This window comes from Mizuhopecten yessoensis, unplaced genomic scaffold (assembly GCF_002113885.1).
Source record: "Mizuhopecten yessoensis strain PY_sf001 unplaced genomic scaffold, ASM211388v2 scaffold3431, whole genome shotgun sequence".
NCBI lineage: Eukaryota > Metazoa > Mollusca > Bivalvia > Pectinida > Pectinidae > Mizuhopecten > Mizuhopecten yessoensis.
In genome coordinates this window covers 116,558-136,976 of record NW_018405041.1, presented here as the reverse complement: position 1 = coordinate 136,976, position 20,419 = coordinate 116,558, and the positions used below count along the sequence as shown (strand labels likewise).

General features: G+C 37.8%; 1 protein-coding gene across 1 annotated transcript in view; it reads right to left on the bottom strand.

Moving 5' to 3' along the window:
- Positions 1 to 8,805, bottom strand: part of LOC110447482 (sodium-coupled monocarboxylate transporter 1-like) — a 46,701-nt gene extending 37,896 nt beyond the window's left edge. The window contains exons 1-4 of the mRNA XM_021493217.1: positions 8,728 to 8,805; positions 8,087 to 8,158; positions 7,466 to 7,731; positions 6,089 to 6,157 (exon numbers count right to left, since the gene is read on the bottom strand). Of these exons, the coding sequence (XP_021348892.1) occupies positions 6,089 to 6,157; positions 7,466 to 7,731; positions 8,087 to 8,158; positions 8,728 to 8,731 (411 nt within the window). The 5' untranslated portion in view covers positions 8,732 to 8,805. The remainder of the gene's footprint in view (positions 1 to 6,088; positions 6,158 to 7,465; positions 7,732 to 8,086; positions 8,159 to 8,727) is intronic.
- Between the last annotated feature and the right edge of the window lie 11,614 nt (positions 8,806 to 20,419).

Here is a 20,419-nt window from a genome sequence, read left to right as displayed (position 1 = left end):
TCACTCACTATCGATAGGTAAAACGTCACCGGCAGCGTGTTTCACTAACGTTCGATAGGTAAAACGTCCCCGGCAGCGTGCATACACTCAATATCGATAGGTAAAACGTCCCTGGGATCGTGTATAAACTCACAATCGATAGGTAAAACGTCCAAGGCAGCGTGTATTCACTCACTATCGATAGGTAAAACGTCACCGGCAGCGTGTTTCACTCACTATCGATAGGTAAAACGTCACCGGCAGCGTGTATTTACTCACTATCGATAGGTAAAACGTCACCGGCAGCGTGTTTCACTAACGTTCGATAGGTAAAACGTCCCCGGCAGCGTGCATACACTCACAATCGATAGGTAAAACGTCACAGGCAGCGTGTTTCACTAACGTTCGATAGGTAAAAAGTCCCCGGCAGCGTGTATACACTCACTATCGATAGGTAAAACGTCACCGGCAGCGTTTATTCACTAACGTTCGATAGGTAAAACGTCCCCGGCAGCGTGCATACACTCACATTGATAGGTAAAACGTCTCCGGTAGCGTGTATACACTTACTATCGATAGGTAAATGTCCCCGGGAGCGTGTATGCACTCACTATCGATAACTAAAACGTTTCCGGCAGCGCGTGTATACACTCACAATCGATAGGCAGAACGTCCCCGGCAGCGTGTATATACTCACAATCGATAGGTAAAACGTCACCGGCAGCGTGTATACACTCACTATCGAAAGGTAAAACGTCACTGGCAGCGTGTATTCACTCACTATCGATAACTAAAACGCCCCCGGCAACGTGTATACACTCACTATCGATAACTTAAACGTTCCCGGCAGCACGTGTATACACTCACAATCGATTGGTGAAACGTCCCAGGCAGCGTGTATACACTCAATATCGATAGGTAAAACGTCCCTGGGATCGTGTATACACTCACTATCGATAGGTGAAACGCCCCCGGCATCGTGTATACTCTTACTATCGATAGGTAAAACGTCCCCGGTAGCGTATATTCACTCCCTATCGATAGGTAAAACGTCCCCTGCAGTGTGTATAAACTCACAATCGATAAGTAAAACGTCACTGACAGCGTGTATACACTCACTATCGATAGGTAAAACGTCACCGGCAGCGTGTATTCACTCACTATCGATAACTAAAACTTCCCCGGCAGCGTGTATACACTCACTATTGATTGGTGAAACGTCCCAGGCAGCGTGTATACACTCACTATCGATAGGTAAAACGTCCCCGGCAGCGCGTGTATACACTCACAATCGATAGGCAAAACGTCCCCGGCAGCGTGTATACACTCACTATCGATAGGTGAAACGTCCCAGGCAGCGTGTATACACTCAATATCGACAGGTAAAACGTCCCTGGGATCGTGTATACACTCACTATCGATAGGTAAAACGTCCCCGTCAGCGTGTATTCACTCACTATCGATGGGTAAAACGTCCCCGGCAGCGTGCATACACTCACTATCGATAGGTAAAACGTCCCAGGCGGTGTGTTTACACTCACAATCGATAGGCAAAACGTCCCCGGCAGCGTGTATACACTCACTATCGATAGGTAGAAACGCCCCGGCAGCGTGTATTCACTCACTATCGATAGGTAAAACGTCCCCGGCAGCGTGTATTCATTCACTATCGATAGGTGAAACGTCACCGGTAGCGTGTATTCACTCACTATCGATAGGAGAAACGTCACCGGCAGCGTGTAATCACTCACTATTGATAGGTTAAACGTCACCGGCTGCGTGTATTCACTCACTATCGATAGGGAAAACGTCCCCGGCAGCGTGTAATCACTCTCTATTGATATGTTAAACGTCACCGGCAGCGTGTATTCACTCACTATCGATAGGTAAAACGTCACCGGCAGCGTGTTAACACTCTCTATTGATAGGTTAAACGTCACCGGCAGCGTGTATTCACTCGCGATCGATAGGTGAAACGTCACCGGCAGCGTGTAATCACTCACTATTGATAGGTTAAACGTCGCCGGCAGCGTGTATTCACTCACTATCGATAGGTGAAACGTCTCCGGTAGCGTGTATACACTCACGATCGATAGATAAAACGTCCCTGGCACCGTGTATAAACTCACAATCGATAGGTAAAACGTAACCGGTAACGTGTATTCACTCACTATTGATAGGTTAAACGTCACCGGCAGCGTGTATTCATTCACTATCGATAGGTGAAACGTCACCGGCAGCGTGTATTCACTCACTATCGATAGGTGAAACGTCACCGGTAGCGTGTATACACTCACGATCGATAGATAAAACGTCCCCGGCAGCGTGTATAAACTCACAATCGATAGGTAAAACGTCACCGGTAACGTGTATTCACTCACTATTGATAGGTTAAACGTCACCGGCAACGTGTATTCACTCACTATCGATAGGTGAACCTCACCGGCAGCATGTATTCACTCACTATCGATAGGTAAAACGTCACCGGCAGCGAGTATACACTCACTACCGATAGGTAAAACGTAACCGGCAGCGTGTATACACTCACTATCGATGGGTAAAACGTCCCTTGGAGCGTGTATGCACTCACTATCGATAACTTAAACGTCCCCGGCAGCGCGTGTATACACTCACAATCGATAGGTAAACCGTCACCGGCAGCGTGTATTCACTCACAACCGATAGATAAAACGTCACCGGCAGCGTGTATTCACTCACAACCGATAGATAAAACGTCACCGGCAGCGTGTATTCACTCACGATCGATAGGTGAAACGTAACAGGCAGCGTGTATACACTCACTATCGATTGGGAAAACGTCCCCGGGAGCGTGCATACTATCGATAGGTAAAACGTCCCCGGCAGCGTGTATTCACTCACAATCGATAGATAAAACGTCACCGGCAGCGTGTATTCACTCACGATCGATAGGTGAAACGTAACAGGCAGCGTGTATACACTCACTATCGATGGGGAAAACGTCCCTTGGAGCGTGTATGCACTCACTATCGATAACTTAAACGTCACCGGCAGCGTGTATTCACTCACGATCGATAGGTGAAACGTAACAGGCAGCGTGTATACACTCACTATCGATAGGGAAAACGTCACCGGCAGCGTGTATTCACTCACTATCGATAGGTAAAACGTCACCGGCAGCGTGTATACACTCACTATCGATTGGTAAAACGTCCCCGGGAGCGTGCATACACTCAATATCGATAGGTCAAACGTCACCGGCAACGTGTATTCACTCACTATTGATAGGTTAAATGTCACCGGCAGCGTGTATTCACTCACAATCGATAGATAAAACGTCACCGGCAGCGTGTATTCACTCACTATCGATAGGTGAAACGTCACCGGCAGAGTGTATTCACTCACTATCGATAGGTAAAACGTCCCCGGCAGCGTTTATTCACTCATTATCGATAGGTAAAACGTGCCTGGGATCGTGTATACACTCAATATCGATAGATAAGTAACCGGCAGCGTGTATACACTCACTATCGATTGGTAAAACGTCCCCGGGAGCGTGCATACACTCAATATCGATAGGGCAAACGTCACCGGCAACGTGTATTCACTCACCATTGATAGGTTAAATGTCACCGGCAGCGTGTATTCACTCACAATCGATAGATAAAACGTCACCGGCAGCGCGTATTCACTCACTATCGATAGGTGAAACGTCACCGGCAGCGTGTATTCTCTCACTATCGATAGGTGAAACGTAACAGGCAGCGTGTATACACTCACTATCGATAGGTGAACCGTCTCCGGCAGAGTGTATTCACTCACTATCGATAGGTAAAACGTCCCCGGCAGCGTTTATTCACTCATTATCGATAGGTGAAACGTCACCGGCAGCGTGTATACACTCACTATCGATTGGTAAAACGTCCCCGGGAGCGTGTATACACTCAATATCGATAGATAAAACGTCACCGGCAGCGTGTATACACTCACTATCGATAGGTGAAACGTCACCGGCAGCGTGTAATCACTCACTATTGATAGGTTAAACGTCACCGGCAACGTGTATTCACTCACTATTGATAGGTTAAATGTCACCGGCAGCCTGTATTCACTCACAATCGATAGGTAAAACGTCACCGGCAGCGTTTATTCACTCATTATCGATAGGTAAAACGTCCCTGGGATCGTGTATACACTCAATATCGATAGATAAAACGTCACCGGCAGCGTGTATTCACTCACTATCGATAGGTAAAACGTCACCGGCAGCGTTTATTCACTCATTATCGATAGGTAAAACGTCCCTGGGATCGTGTATACACTCACTATCGATAGGTGAAACGTCACCGGCAGAGTGTATTCACTCACTATCGATAGGTAAAACGTCCCCGGCAGCGTGTATACACTTACTATCGATGGGTAAAAGTCCCTGGGAGCGTGTATGCACTCACTATCGATAACTTAAACGTCCCCGGCAGCGCGTGTATACACTCAATATCGATAGGTAAAACGTCACCGGCAGCGTTTATTCACTTACTATCGATGGGTAAAACGTCCCTGGGAGCGTGTATGCACTCACTATCGATAACTTAAACGTCACCGGCAGCGTGTATTCACTCACAATCGATAGGTAAAACGTCCCCGGCAGCGTGTATACACTCAATATCGATAGGTAAAACGTCCCTGGGATCGTGTACACACTCACTATCGATAGGTGAAACGCCCCCGGCAGCGTGTATACTCTTACTATCGATAGGTAAAACGTCCCCGGTAGCGTGATATGAAATTTACAATTTCGTCTCATCTTTGTACAGGTAAACAAAACAAAACGCTAACTCAGTCATAGCTTGACAAAGGGGGCTAGTTATTATGGAAAAGTTGCGAAACGTTTAATACGTCCATTGTTTGTGTGCAAAGTAAAACTTTGATATTTAAATATCATATACTATTTATTATGAAATACATAACGTACGTATAGATGTTACATTATGCTATGCATTGTTATAGCCTTAGTATAATTGTACTTCTACCGTTTCATAATCTATAACTTTCATAATTATTTGTTTTATAATAATAATATTAATAATTCGAGGTTTTTATTTTTCGCCTTATCACAACCTAGTTCGTAGGTCGTCTGTAAGTGGTTCACAAATTATCATCCGTATTATGATATAATAATTATGCATGATATATAGTTATATATTAATTGTGCATATATCATACATTACAACAAACACTTATATAGTAATACATGTTCTATACCTTATCTATGATGCAATTATAACTGTTGTGTCTTACGTTGCTATAACGTTAACGCTGATAAAGCTGTATATTTATTCATTTACATTGTCATTTATGAGTCGGCACGACACGTTTGTGTCAACAGCATACACATAGGCATGCTCTCCCTCCTGATTCACTTTCTTGTCTGCTTCGTCGTTAAAGTGAAATATTAAAACCAGCATGTTTGTACACGGAATGCATAACTGAACCCATTATAATGTTATAATGTGGCATGATAAAAGTGCAAATGAAAATTACTGTATACCGACAAATTGTCACTGAGTCAAACTTTCGCCTATCGCACATGAAATCAATTTTCGCCCAGTGTTTATTTCGCCCTTTAAATTTAATCTGATGTTTATTATGCTGTTTTATACATACTTGCTGTAATGATAGTTTTATCCTCATTACAGAGGGTGAACAAAGCGAAAATTAAACTGCAGCGACAATGTCTCGGCAACAAGTAGGAAAGATTCTCTGTTCTTAAAATATTTTTGTGATGTTTTTTTTTCATATATACAGAATAAATGGGTGTACGTGTATATATATATACAGAATTAATGGGTGTACGTGCATATACAGAATTAATGGGTGTACGTGTATATACATAATTAATGGGTGTACGTGCATCTACAGAATTAATGGGTGTACGTGTATATACAGAATTAATGGGTGTACTTGCATATACAGAATTAATTGGTGTACGTGTATATGTACAGAGTTAATGGTTGTACGTGTATATACAGAATTAATGGGTGTATATGTATATATACAGAATTAATGGGTGTACGTGTTTATACAGAATTAATGGGTTTCCGTGTATAAACAGAAATAAAGGTATACGTACGTAATACAACATCCCAATGACCGTACCCAGGTAACGAGGTGCTTTACTTTTGTATCGAAGTTCAAAATACTGAAACAATTAAACAGTTATAACAATACAATCTGCTGACGCTATAACACAGATAACGATGAAATGAAGAAACTGTTCATTGACATTTTACCGTACATTATCCCCTTCATATAATTGTTTTAAATGTAATATTTCATTATCTTTTCGACAAAAGTGAAAAATACCACAATTAAAATACCAATGAGAACGACAAAATGAGCAATAGGCATTGCAGATGTCTGTTCAGTTCCAATGGAAGAAGGAACAAGATTTTGGGTATTATTTTCTACTTCTCTCACAAAAAAATACCAAGATATCATATTGTTCGTGTTTTCTATTAACAAAATATTTACAGCCACGGACCAAAAGTATTTCATAGATAACCTAGGTTTACTGCACAATGCATGGAATTCGATTAGCCAATCATTACGGTTAAATTCTGTTGGTTTATAAGGTAGCTAGTAATAAATTCTAGACTAGTGACTAAACATTTCAAAGTGAGGGAACACCAATGTGAAATATAGTTTATCGATGCACGAAGTCAAACAAAGCAAGCATTTCACTGCATCCTTTGACCATTTAGGAATCAACAGAGGTGTTACAGGTAAAAAGAAGAAGGAAAAAACAAGTCTTCAGTATTTTGAAACATGTGATGAATACAACGAAACGTAATAGGTAGGTGTCACTCAAACCCCCATGATGTTACAATCATCTTCTGGCTATAATAACCTTTTTAATGAAATTTAGTATTTCCTGTCAACCGTACTGGAAGAAAGTAAGTCCGGCGAAAAGGTTGGTATCATTTTTTTCTGTATATTTATATATGCTTTTGTAACCTAGAACGATAATTAGTTATGTGCTGTATAGCGTCTTAGAGTAACACTGCAAACTTAACGCATTGAAATGATGTGTTAACATCCCATTTACTCGGATAAATCGTAACCTACTGTTGTTTGCAAAATGGATGTGTCGTGATAAATATAAAGAAATCCGTTTAATACCAACTTAGATAGTTAATATGCCAACAGGTTATCTAAACCTCCTAATTTATATCTATCAAAGATGGTGTCGGACATTCGGAATTCTCATGAGAATAGAAAGACGGTGAAGTATCATAACTCTACCTTTGAGGAAGATGTATGTCCAGTTGTTTATTTATATATTTTTAAGAAGATTTTTACTACTGATGATAATAAATACGACTATTATACCAATCAGGACTTGGTGTAGCGTTTTATGTATGCTACATTTACACGTTTGTGGTTTGATAAATGCCCGTTAGGGTTTAATTCTTTGTTTTATTGCGACAAATGGCTGAAGTCATTTTACCTCAAATACACTGGTAAGCTTGAGCGGGTGGAACAGTGGAGCTGTCACTCGTGAGGATACAACCATCGCTACCATTAACCCAACACTTGTCCATAAAAGATCTCCTCCGTGGATATACGCTTCAGCAGGGAAGCCCAGAACCAGTATGGACGACTCAAAGGAAACGACAAGGGAAACGGCGACCGGTAACATCTTCAGACGACGATTCCCGACCAGATACTCCAGGGTAGTCTTCTGTCCCCCACCGGAACAGGCGGAGTACACACCTTAAGAAATGCGTCATTATACATGTTCTGTCTTTGCGTATTGCAGAGTTATCTTCTCTTGTGAGCGGGTATTGATTGTTACGTCATTGGTTTGAGAGAGGAACGTCATCATTTTTTGAGAAAACGATGTAATTTTCTCACACAAACCAATGACGTAACAATCAATACCTGCTCACAAATAAAGATAACTTTGAAATATGCAAAGACGAAATAATGCAAACGTCATATGAAGGTCAAATACACATCTTATATTAAAAAAAAACCAGTTGTAGTATAGGTAAATTAGGGACAGTTCGCTTTCTAATTTTTATCTAACGTGTTATAGATAGGGATATGGGGATCATTCCAGACTCACCTATCCCGATAGAGAACGCTATCATCCCAGCGAATATGACATAGTCAGCAACATGGAAACCAAATTCTGCGGCTAGAATGAAAAGTGTTCTACTAAAAACATATAGGTTAGCTCATTGAAATGTGTGTGTGTCTCATATATAACGAACACCATCCTAAATAGCATCCTCTCGAACACAAACAATAACAAAGACAACTAAACCCAGCCTGTTAACTTCTAGCATATTTATCGTATTTCAAAGAGATAGCATTAACGATGAGAGTAAGATGCATATCAGACATGAATTATAACATATGTAGGAATATGTGGATTGGAAGAAATGTTAGCTTAGATTATGATCGATTCCAATGCATGTATGGTCGGTTGCCGTCCTTTTCATAAGTATAAATAATTGTTTTGTTTTTATCTTTAAATCTGAACCAGAATAATTCACTTTGTTGTGTCAAGTACTTGTGGATCATCTTGAAATCAGATAGTACAAATGGTAGCTTAAGTTTGTGTACTCACATGAATTTAAGTAGCATCATAGTTCTAGTATTAACAAAGAGATCTGTTCGATTTAAACATGATTGACAACAATGGGTTTTTAATGAACAATCTCATATACAACATCTATCATACAACAGTTAAAATGCACTTACACATGTTGGCTTTCCAATCCTTCTCAAGTAAGTAAAGTATCTTCACAATCCCTGAAAACCCTTCTGCGACTGATAGAAGGTCATACAATATTCTGTTACATGACTAAGCCTGCATTACCTTTCTAGATATTATTGATGTCACGTAGCCTGTGACGTCCATATTGTTTTTTTCTTCTTTTTACATAATAATGTGCATTAAGTTATACACTAGTAGATAGTTTAAGTGATGGCGTGTATTTTTATCTATGCTCCTTTATGGAAATTTCACTATACTGTAGAATAATGCTTACTTTACAGTAGGCGACGTAGCATCAGGCTCCATAATTGAATTTCACTAAACTGTATAGTATGCGATGTCGTACTATGCTCCATAATTGAATTTCACTATACTGTAGAATAATGCTTATTATACATTAGGCCATGTCGCATTATGCTCCATAATGGAATTTTACTATACTGTAGAATAATGCTTACTATACAGTAGGCCATGTCGCACTGTGCTCCATAATGGAATTTCACTATACTGTAGACTAATGCTTACTATACAGTAGGCCATGTCGCACTGTGCTCCATAATGGAATTTCACTATACTGTAGAATAATGCTTACTATACAGTAGGTGATGTCGCTCTATGCTCCATAATGGAATTTCACTATACTGTAGAATAATGCTTACTCTAGAGTAGGCGATGTCGCATCTTGTTACATAATGGAATTTCACTATACTGTAGAATAATGCTTACTATACAGTAGGCGATATCGCACTATGCTCCATAATGGAATTTCACTATACTGTATAATAATGCTTACTATACAGTAGGTGATGTCCCACTATGCTCCATAATGCAATTTTATTATACTGCAGAATAATGCTTACTATACAGTAGGCCATGTCTAACTATGCTCCATAATGGAATTTCACTATACTGTAGACTAATGCTTATTATATATTTGGCCATTCGCACTGTGCTCCATAATGGAATTTCACAATACTGTAGAATAATGCTTATTATACAGTAGGCCATGTCGCAATGTGCTCCATAATGGAATTTTACTATACTGTAGAATAATGCTTACTATACAGTAGGTGATATCGCACTATGCTCCATAATGGAATTTCACTATACTGTATAATAATGCTTACTATACAGTAGGTGATGTCCCACTATGCTCCATAATGCAATTTTATTATACTGCAGAATAATGCTTACTATACAGTAGGCCATGTCTAACTATGCTCCATAATGGAATTTCACTATACTGTAGACTAATGCTTATTATATATTTGGCCATTCGCACTGTGCTCCATAATGGAATTTCACAATACTGTAGAATAATGCTTATTATACAGTAGGCCATGTCGCAATGTGCTCCATAATGGAATTTTACTATACTGTAGAATAATGCTTACTATACAGTAGGTGATATCGCACTATGCTCCATAATGGAATTTCACTATACTGTATAATAATGCTTACTATACAGTAGGTGATGTCCCACTATGCTCCATAATGCAATTTTATTATACTGCAGAATAATGCTTACTATACAGTAGGCCATGTCTAACTATGCTCCATAATGGAATTTCACTATACTGTAGACTAATGCTTATTATATATTTGGCCATTCGCACTGTGCTCCATAATGGAATTTCACAATACTGTAGAATAATGCTTATTATACAGTAGGCCATGTCGCAATGTGCTCCATAATGGAATTTTACTATACTGTAGAATAATGCTTACTATACAGTAGGTGATATCGCACTATGCTCCATAATGGAATTTCACTATACTGTATAATAATGCTTACTATACAGTAGGTGATGTCCCACTATGCTCCATAATGCAATTTTATTATACTGCAGAATAATGCTTACTATACAGTAGGCCATGTCTAACTATGCTCCATAATGGAATTTCACTATACTGTAGACTAATGCTTATTATATATTTGGCCATTCGCACTGTGCTCCATAATGGAATTTCACAATACTGTAGAATAATGCTTATTATACAGTAGGCCATGTCGCAATGTGCTCCATAATGGAATTTTACTATACTGTAGAATAATGCTTACTATACAGTAGGTGATATCGCACTATGCTCCATAATGGAATTTCACTATACTGTATAATAATGCTTACTATACAGTAGGTGATGTCCCACTATGCTCCATAATGCAATTTTATTATACTGCAGAATAATGCTTACTATACAGTAGGCCATGTCTAACTATGCTCCATAATGGAATTTCACTATACTGTAGACTAATGCTTATTATATATTTGGCCATTCGCACTGTGCTCCATAATGGAATTTCACAATACTGTAGAATAATGCTTATTATACAGTAGGCCATGTCGCAATGTGCTCCATAATGGAATTTTACTATACTGTAGAATAATGCTTACTATACAGTAGGTGATATCGCACTATGCTCCATAATGGAATTTCACTATACTGTATAATAATGCTTACTATACAGTAGGTGATGTCCCACTATGCTCCATAATGCAATTTTATTATACTGCAGAATAATGCTTACTATACAGTAGGCCATGTCTAACTATGCTCCATAATGGAATTTCACTATACTGTAGACTAATGCTTATTATATATTTGGCCATTCGCACTGTGCTCCATAATGGAATTTCACAATACTGTAGAATAATGCTTATTATACAGTAGGCCATGTCGCAATGTGCTCCATAATGGAATTTTACTATACTGTAGAATAATGCTTACTATACAGTAGGTGATATCGCACTATGCTCCATAATGGAATTTCACTATACTGTATAATAATGCTTACTATACAGTAGGTGATGTCCCACTATGCTCCATAATGCAATTTTATTATACTGCAGAATAATGCTTACTATACAGTAGGCCATGTCTAACTATGCTCCATAATGGAATTTCACTATACTGTAGACTAATGCTTATTATATATTTGGCCATTCGCACTGTGCTCCATAATGGAATTTCACAATACTGTAGAATAATGCTTATTATACAGTAGGCCATGTCGCAATGTGCTCCATAATGGAATTTTACTATACTGTAGAATAATGCTTACTATACAGTAGGTGATATCGCACTATGCTCCATAATGGAATTTCACTATACTGTATAATAATGCTTACTATACAGTAGGTGATGTCCCACTATGCTCCATAATGCAATTTTATTATACTGCAGAATAATGCTTACTATACAGTAGGCCATGTCTAACTATGCTCCATAATGGAATTTCACTATACTGTAGACTAATGCTTATTATATATTTGGCCATTCGCACTGTGCTCCATAATGGAATTTCACAATACTGTAGAATAATGCTTATTATACAGTAGGCCATGTCGCAATGTGCTCCATAATGGAATTTTACTATACTGTAGAATAATGCTTACTATACAGTAGGTGATATCGCACTATGCTCCATAATGGAATTTCACTATACTGTATAATAATGCTTACTATACAGTAGGTGATGTCCCACTATGCTCCATAATGCAATTTTATTATACTGCAGAATAATGCTTACTATACAGTAGGCCATGTCTAACTATGCTCCATAATGGAATTTCACTATACTGTAGACTAATGCTTATTATATATTTGGCCATTCGCACTGTGCTCCATAATGGAATTTCACAATACTGTAGAATAATGCTTATTATACAGTAGGCCATGTCGCAATGTGCTCCATAATGGAATTTTACTATACTGTAGAATAATGCTTACTATACAGTAGGTGATATCGCACTATGCTCCATAATGGAATTTCACTATACTGTATAATAATGCTTACTATACAGTAGGTGATGTCCCACTATGCTCCATAATGCAATTTTATTATACTGCAGAATAATGCTTACTATACAGTAGGCCATGTCTAACTATGCTCCATAATGGAATTTCACTATACTGTAGACTAATGCTTATTATATATTTGGCCATTCGCACTGTGCTCCATAATGGAATTTCACAATACTGTAGAATAATGCTTATTATACAGTAGGCCATGTCGCAATGTGCTCCATAATGGAATTTTACTATACTGTAGAATAATGCTTACTATACAGTAGGTGATATCGCACTATGCTCCATAATGGAATTTCACTATACTGTATAATAATGCTTACTATACAGTAGGTGATGTCCCACTATGCTCCATAATGCAATTTTATTATACTGCAGAATAATGCTTACTATACAGTAGGCCATGTCTAACTATGCTCCATAATGGAATTTCACTATACTGTAGACTAATGCTTATTATATATTTGGCCATTCGCACTGTGCTCCATAATGGAATTTCACAATACTGTAGAATAATGCTTATTATACAGTAGGCCATGTCGCAATGTGCTCCATAATGGAATTTTACTATACTGTAGAATAATGCTTACTATACAGTAGGTGATATCGCACTATGCTCCATAATGGAATTTCACTATACTGTATAATAATGCTTACTATACAGTAGGTGATGTCCCACTATGCTCCATAATGCAATTTTATTATACTGCAGAATAATGCTTACTATACAGTAGGCCATGTCTAACTATGCTCCATAATGGAATTTCACTATACTGTAGACTAATGCTTATTATATATTTGGCCATTCGCACTGTGCTCCATAATGGAATTTCACAATACTGTAGAATAATGCTTATTATACAGTAGGCCATGTCGCAATGTGCTCCATAATGGAATTTTACTATACTGTAGAATAATGCTTACTATACAGTAGGTGATATCGCACTATGCTCCATAATGGAATTTCACTATACTGTATAATAATGCTTACTATACAGTAGGTGATGTCCCACTATGCTCCATAATGCAGTTTTATTATACTGCAGAATAATGCTTACTATACAGTAGGCCATGTCTAACTATGCTCCATAATGGAATTTCACTATACTGTAGAATAATGCTTATTATATATTTGGCCATTCGCACTGTGCTCCATAATGGAATTTCACTATACTGTAGAATAATGCTTATTATACAGTAGGCCATGTCGCAATGTGCTCCATAATGGAATTTTACTATACTGTAGAATAATGCTTATTATACAGTAGGCGATGTCGTTCTATGCTCCATAATGGAATTTCACTATACTGTAGAATAATGCTGACTATAGAGTAGGCGATGTCGCATCATGCTCCATAATTGAATTTCACTATACTGTATAATAATGCTTATTATACAGTAGGCCATGTCGCACTATAATCCATAATGGAATTTCACTATACTGTAGAATAATGCTTACTCTAGAGTAGGCGATGTCGCATCAGGCTCCATAATGGAATTTCACTATACCGTATACTAATGCTTATTATACAGTAGGCCATGTCGCACTATGCTCCATAATGGAATTTCACTATAATGTTATAATAATGCTAACTCTAGAGTAGACGATGTCGCATCATGCTCCATAATTGAATTTCACTATACTGTAGAATAATGCTTATCATACAGAAGGCCATGTCGCACTATGCTCCATAATGGAATTTCACTATACTGTAGAATAATGCTGACTATAGAGTAGGCGATGTCGCATCATGCTCCATAATTGAATTTCACTATACTGTATAATAATGCTTATTATACAGTAGGCCATGTCGCACTATAATCCATAATGGAATTTCACTATACTGTAGAATAATGCTTACTCTAGAGTAGGCGATGTCGCATCAGGCTCCATAATGGAATTTCACTATACCGTATACTAATGCTTATTATACAGTAGGCCATGTCGCACTATGCTCCATAATGGAATTTCACTATAATGTTATAATAATGCTAACTCTAGAGTAGACGATGTCGCATCATGCTCCATAATTGAATTTCACTATACTGTAGAATAATGCTTATCATACAGAAGGCCATGTCGCACTATGCTCCATAATGGAATTTCACTATACTGTAGAATAATGCTGACTATAGAGTAGGCAATGTCGCATCATGCTCCATAATTGAATTTCACTATACTGTAAAATAATGCTTACTCTAGAGTAGGCTACATGTATGTCCCATCATGCTCCATAATGGAATTTCACTATACTGTAGAATAATGCTTACTCTAGAGTAGGCGATGTCGTACTATGCTCCATAATGGAATTTCTTAAACTGTAGAATAATGCTTACTATACAGTAGGTGATGTTGCTCTATGCTCCATAATGGAATTTCACTATACTGTATAATAATGCTTACTATACAGTAGGTGATGTTGCACTATGGTCCATAATGCAATTTCACAATACTGCAGAATAATGCTTACTATACAGTAGGCCATGTCCAACTATGCTCCATAATTGAATTTCACTATACTGTAGAATAATGCTTACTCTAGAGTAGGGTATGTCGCATCATGCTCCATAATTGAATTTCACTGCATTGTAGAATAATGCTTACTATACCGTAGGCCATGTCCAACTATGCTCCATAATGGAATTTCACTATACTGTAGAATAATGTTTACTCTAGAGTAGGCGATGTCGCATCATGCTCCATAATTGAATTTCACTATACTGTATACTAATGCTTATTATACAGTAGGCCATGTCGCACTGTGCTCCATAATGGAATTTCACTATACTGTAGAATAATGCTTATTATACATTTGGCCATGTCGCACTGTGCTCCATAATGGAATTTCATTATACTGTAGAATAATGCTGATTATACAGTAGGCGATGTCGCACTATGCTCCATAATGGAATTTCTTAAACTGTAGAATAACGCTTACTTTAGAGTAGGCCAAGTCGTACTATGCTCCATAATGGAAATTCAATATACTGTAGACTAATGCTTACTATAGAGTAGGCCAAGTCGTACTGTGCTCCATAATGGAATTTCAATATACTGTAGACTAATGCTTACTATACAGTAGGCCATGTCGCACTGTGCTCCATAATGGAATTTTACTATACTGTAGAATAATGCTTACTATACAGTAGGCCATGTCGCACTATGCTCCATAATGGAATGACTTAAACTGTAGAATAATGCTTACTTTAGAGTAGGCCAAGTCGTACTATGCTCCATAATGGAATTTCAATATACTGTAGACTAATGCTTACTATACAGTAGGCCATGTCGCACTGTGCTCCATAATGTAATTTTACTATACTGTAGAATAATGCTTACTATACAGTAGGCCATGTCGTACTTTGCTCCATAATGGAATTACTTAAACTGTAGAATAATGCTTACTCTAGAGTAGGCCATGTCGCACTATGCTCCATAATGGAGTTTTACTATACTGTAGACTAATGCTTACTATACAGTAGGCCATGTCGCACTGTGCTCCATAATGGAATTTTACTATACTGTAGAATAATGCTTACTATACAGTAGGCGATGTCGCACTATGCTCCATAATGGAATTTCACTATACTGTAGAATAATGCTTATTATACATCTGGCCATGTCGCACTATACTCCATAATGGAATTTCACTATACTGTAGACTAATGCTTACTATAAAGTAGGCCATGTAGCACTGTGCTCCATAATGGAATTTCACTATACCGTAGAATAATGCTAACTATACAGTAGGCCATGTCGCACTATGCTCCATAATGGAATTTTACTATACTGTAGAATAATGCTTACTATACAGTAGGCCATGTCGCACTGTGCTCTATAATGGAATTTTACAATACTGAATAATAATGCTTATTATACAGTAGGCAATGTCGCACTATGCTCCATAATTGAATTTCACTATACTGTTAGAATAATGCTTACTCTAGAGTAGGCGATATCGCATCAGGCTCCATAATTGAATTTCACTATACTGTAGAATAATACTTACTCTAGAGTAGGCTACATGTATGTCGCATCATGCTCCATAATTGAATTTCACTATACTGTATAATAATGATTATTATACAGTAGGCCATGTCGCACTGTGCTCCATAATGGAATTTTAGTATACTGTAAAATAATGCTTACTCTAGAGTAGGCCATGTTGCACTATGCTCCATAATGGAATTTCACTATACTGTAGAATAATGCTTACTATACAGTAGGTGATGTCGCACTGTGCTCCATAATGGAATTTTACTATACTGTAAAATAATGCTTACTATACAGTAAGCTATGTCGTACTATGCTCCATAATGGAGTTTCTCTATACTGTAGACTAGTTTGTTACTATAATATATTCTCCAGTGTAATTCAAAGTAATCGAATAATTTACAACAGAATTTAAAGATAGATGTTCATAAAAGACAGCAAATCCAGTTTAAATGTACAACGATTTTAATGTACATGTTTTCTTTTTCCTGGTATGGTTTGGGATGTCACAATGGTTGTTTGTAGATGACATCACAAAAATCGCTTGTTACGCAAATATTGATGACGTCATGAAACTAATGTTGACTACATATAATAAACACTGGTCCGCATGAAGAAGCAAAAGAAGGTTTAAAGACCGAACGATCAGTCTTGTGTATTAGTTGTTGTAATATCATCTATAGAGGATCTGTCATAAGTTTCCCTTTATATTACATTTACGATACAAGTTTCGGATTTTTAATGTTTGCGAGCCTGTGGCGATCAAATATGAAAAATCCAAAACGAGCATCATCAATATAATATGTAGAGAAACGAATGACAGATTCTTTTTATCATATAATACTAAGTAAACTGTATAATTGTGATCTGAAACGAATATTTTGTAATTGGCCTCCTCTGAAACGATAAAAACTAAGTCTGCTTCACAATGACGTGACGTCACATTTATTGTACCTATTCGATTGTGACGTCAGTTCCGGAGTGATATATTTACACACGTTACATAAACATAATGTTTGTGATGGCTTTATGACACTGCATAACACGGTATTCATACGATAAATATGTATATATACATACTGTAATGTGTAATATGTATGACTATTCTGTGAAAACCAATTTGACCTCTTCGAGATCGTGTAATTAGGACTATCAAAATGATAATGCACGAGCATACCTTTTTTAAAACCAAAACGTTGGTGGTATAGTTACGACCAAAGGGAAATAACTCTGTCAACCTCGTAGATAAGAGCAGGACAAACCCATACGGACACTCCATATCTGTCAAGCTGAAGATTAACTCTGTTACATTTGAGATGCCTATGAAATCTACCGTTTATAAAAGTGGCACCAACCTGTTTTCCTTTTTTCCATCTGTGCTTTAATGAAGTGATTGCTTTGAGTTTTGAATGTATCTGTTGCTGAGAATTCCATGATGGATCGACTTCATGCAGTACACGGATCATCATATAAAAATTAACATTGAAAAGATATAAGAATGAACTCAAAGGAAGAATATCAGTAGTGTTCTTGTTGAAAATTTGGCAATGTATATACAATGTATGAACATTATCGACCAGGATGTATGTCTGACCGACTCCATCGGGGTCCCGAGTCATTATTTACAGTTTTGGCCCTAAATCTCTAATCTCAGAAAGATTTGGTATCCGTCTTGTTCAGGAAAAAACCAATAATTGACAACACGTTTCGATACACAATATACCTGGTTGTTTATTAAATTGTAAAAACACCAAAACATTCAAGGGCAAATGCGTTATGTGCAGCTCCGCAGCAACGTTGTGTGTTTAAAATGATAACAATTGACTGACCCGGCTCCGGACCATAACGCTTCATGTAAACACATCAATGGAAGTTATCAAATGTTTGGCCCATCCACTGGATAAAGGTCATACAGAATATAGAACAGATGAGCAATGCTAATCGTTAGGATGACGCTATGTTTTATTTAAACATCAGATTTATATATAGGATCTTACATGAGTTTCCATTTCATATGAGATTTATGAAACGAGTCTAAGAATTTTTCAATTTAGCGAGCCGCTGTCAAGATTTGTGGCATTTATCGTATAAAAGAACAATTTTCACGCAACCTTGAAATGTAAAAAGCCGCCATTTTGACTCCAGTGCTTAAGTCTGTGACGTCAAGTACTTGGCCCTAGGCTTGACGTCACAGTTGTGACAATGGAAACTTACAACTAATCACAGGGCTTAAAGGTCATACATCTGTATCACATGGGTTAATACGCAAAACATATGACATGGGTATATTCACTGGATAACACAGTATATTATGTAATAAAAATAAAAACATACATAAAAAGCACAGATTTGCCTGCCAGCAAATAGATATATTTCTATATTTGTATTTATCAAGATATACCGTATTTATCTCTTGGCTATTTATAGCCCAGAGACTAGAGCCATGGATCTAACATCATGTCGGAGTTTTGCTTGTAATCGCGTCAGTGATATAACTATGCATTTGTGGTAGAATATTGTGATGCTCAATTGCAAGTTTGATATGATTGTTTTTCTATTTTCTTGAAAACGTGCTCAAAATTGATTAGTACTCTTGTATTAAATTAAAATGTGAATTTTGACATGCCAAAAATTCACAGCGTGTGTAACATGGCTTACGCGAGTCCAGAGAGGTGTTTATATATATATATATATATATACGGCAAATAGGGAGCGGTGCATCCGTGTCTTACAGACACATTGCTATAGTTTTGAAAAAATATGTCATTGTTATAGTATGTATGGTCTCTTGTTTCCGGGACCTGATAACAGGTTTTAGAAGTTTCAAGCACCTCAGTGACATGCCCAGAGTTTGAAGTGCGACCCGGGCGTGGGTCGCTTATTTCCCGCATATTATAGAGGGCCGGGGTTCTGACGTTAATCGACGACAGACCGATATAAAAAAGTCGATAAAACGTCAGAATAATTCGGACTAATGATGCATAGGTTAAAAATCCATATATTACCCTGTTTCAACCTAGCTTCAACCCTCATCAACCCTCGGATGTTTGGCCTCTTAAGCTGATAAATGTATGAAGGTCTCGGAAATGGTCACAGACCTCTAAATGACTAACATAAGGACTATAATTTCAATTATTAAAGGAGAGGTTTTCTCTTTTGATACCGATAACTCAGCTTCGTTGATTTTCGTCAGGGTCTTACAGTCTGATTATTTGAAGTATCACAAACAAACACACAAATCAAGATATATGTAATTCAAGTAATTGTACACAACAATCACAAAAACAAGTATTCTCGGCGGCAATGAGTGTTAACAATATCCCGAAGTAAGAGCTATATCACAGCCTATAGCTATTCCGTCTTTACGTATTGCAGAGTTATCTTCTCTTTGGAGCAGGTATTGATTGTTACGTCATTGGTTTGTCTGAGAAAATTACGTCGTTTTCTCAAAAATTGACGACGTTACTCTCACAAACAAGTGACGTAACAATCAATACCTGCTCCCAAGAGAAGATAACCCTGCAATACGCAAAGACGGAATATCCTACCGGCTACATGGTCAAACTCTTATTTTATATAGACGGATACTTGGACGACGTTCAATAAGACCCGGGTTTAACTTCACAATACACGGTGCTATATCCTACACGTATATCAAAACCTAATGTAAATATATACTTTTCGAGGCATAATTCCGAAAGAATTCCTACCTAAATTGAAGTCAGAGAGAAAAAAAACTGAGCCAGATAATCTCATGATGACCCTAATCTAGACTGACGAGTTGTGCCAGCACACCGACTTAAATACAGAAAACACGGCAATTCGCACATGCATGATTCGCGCTTAAATACTCGGAGCACTTCCGGATATGT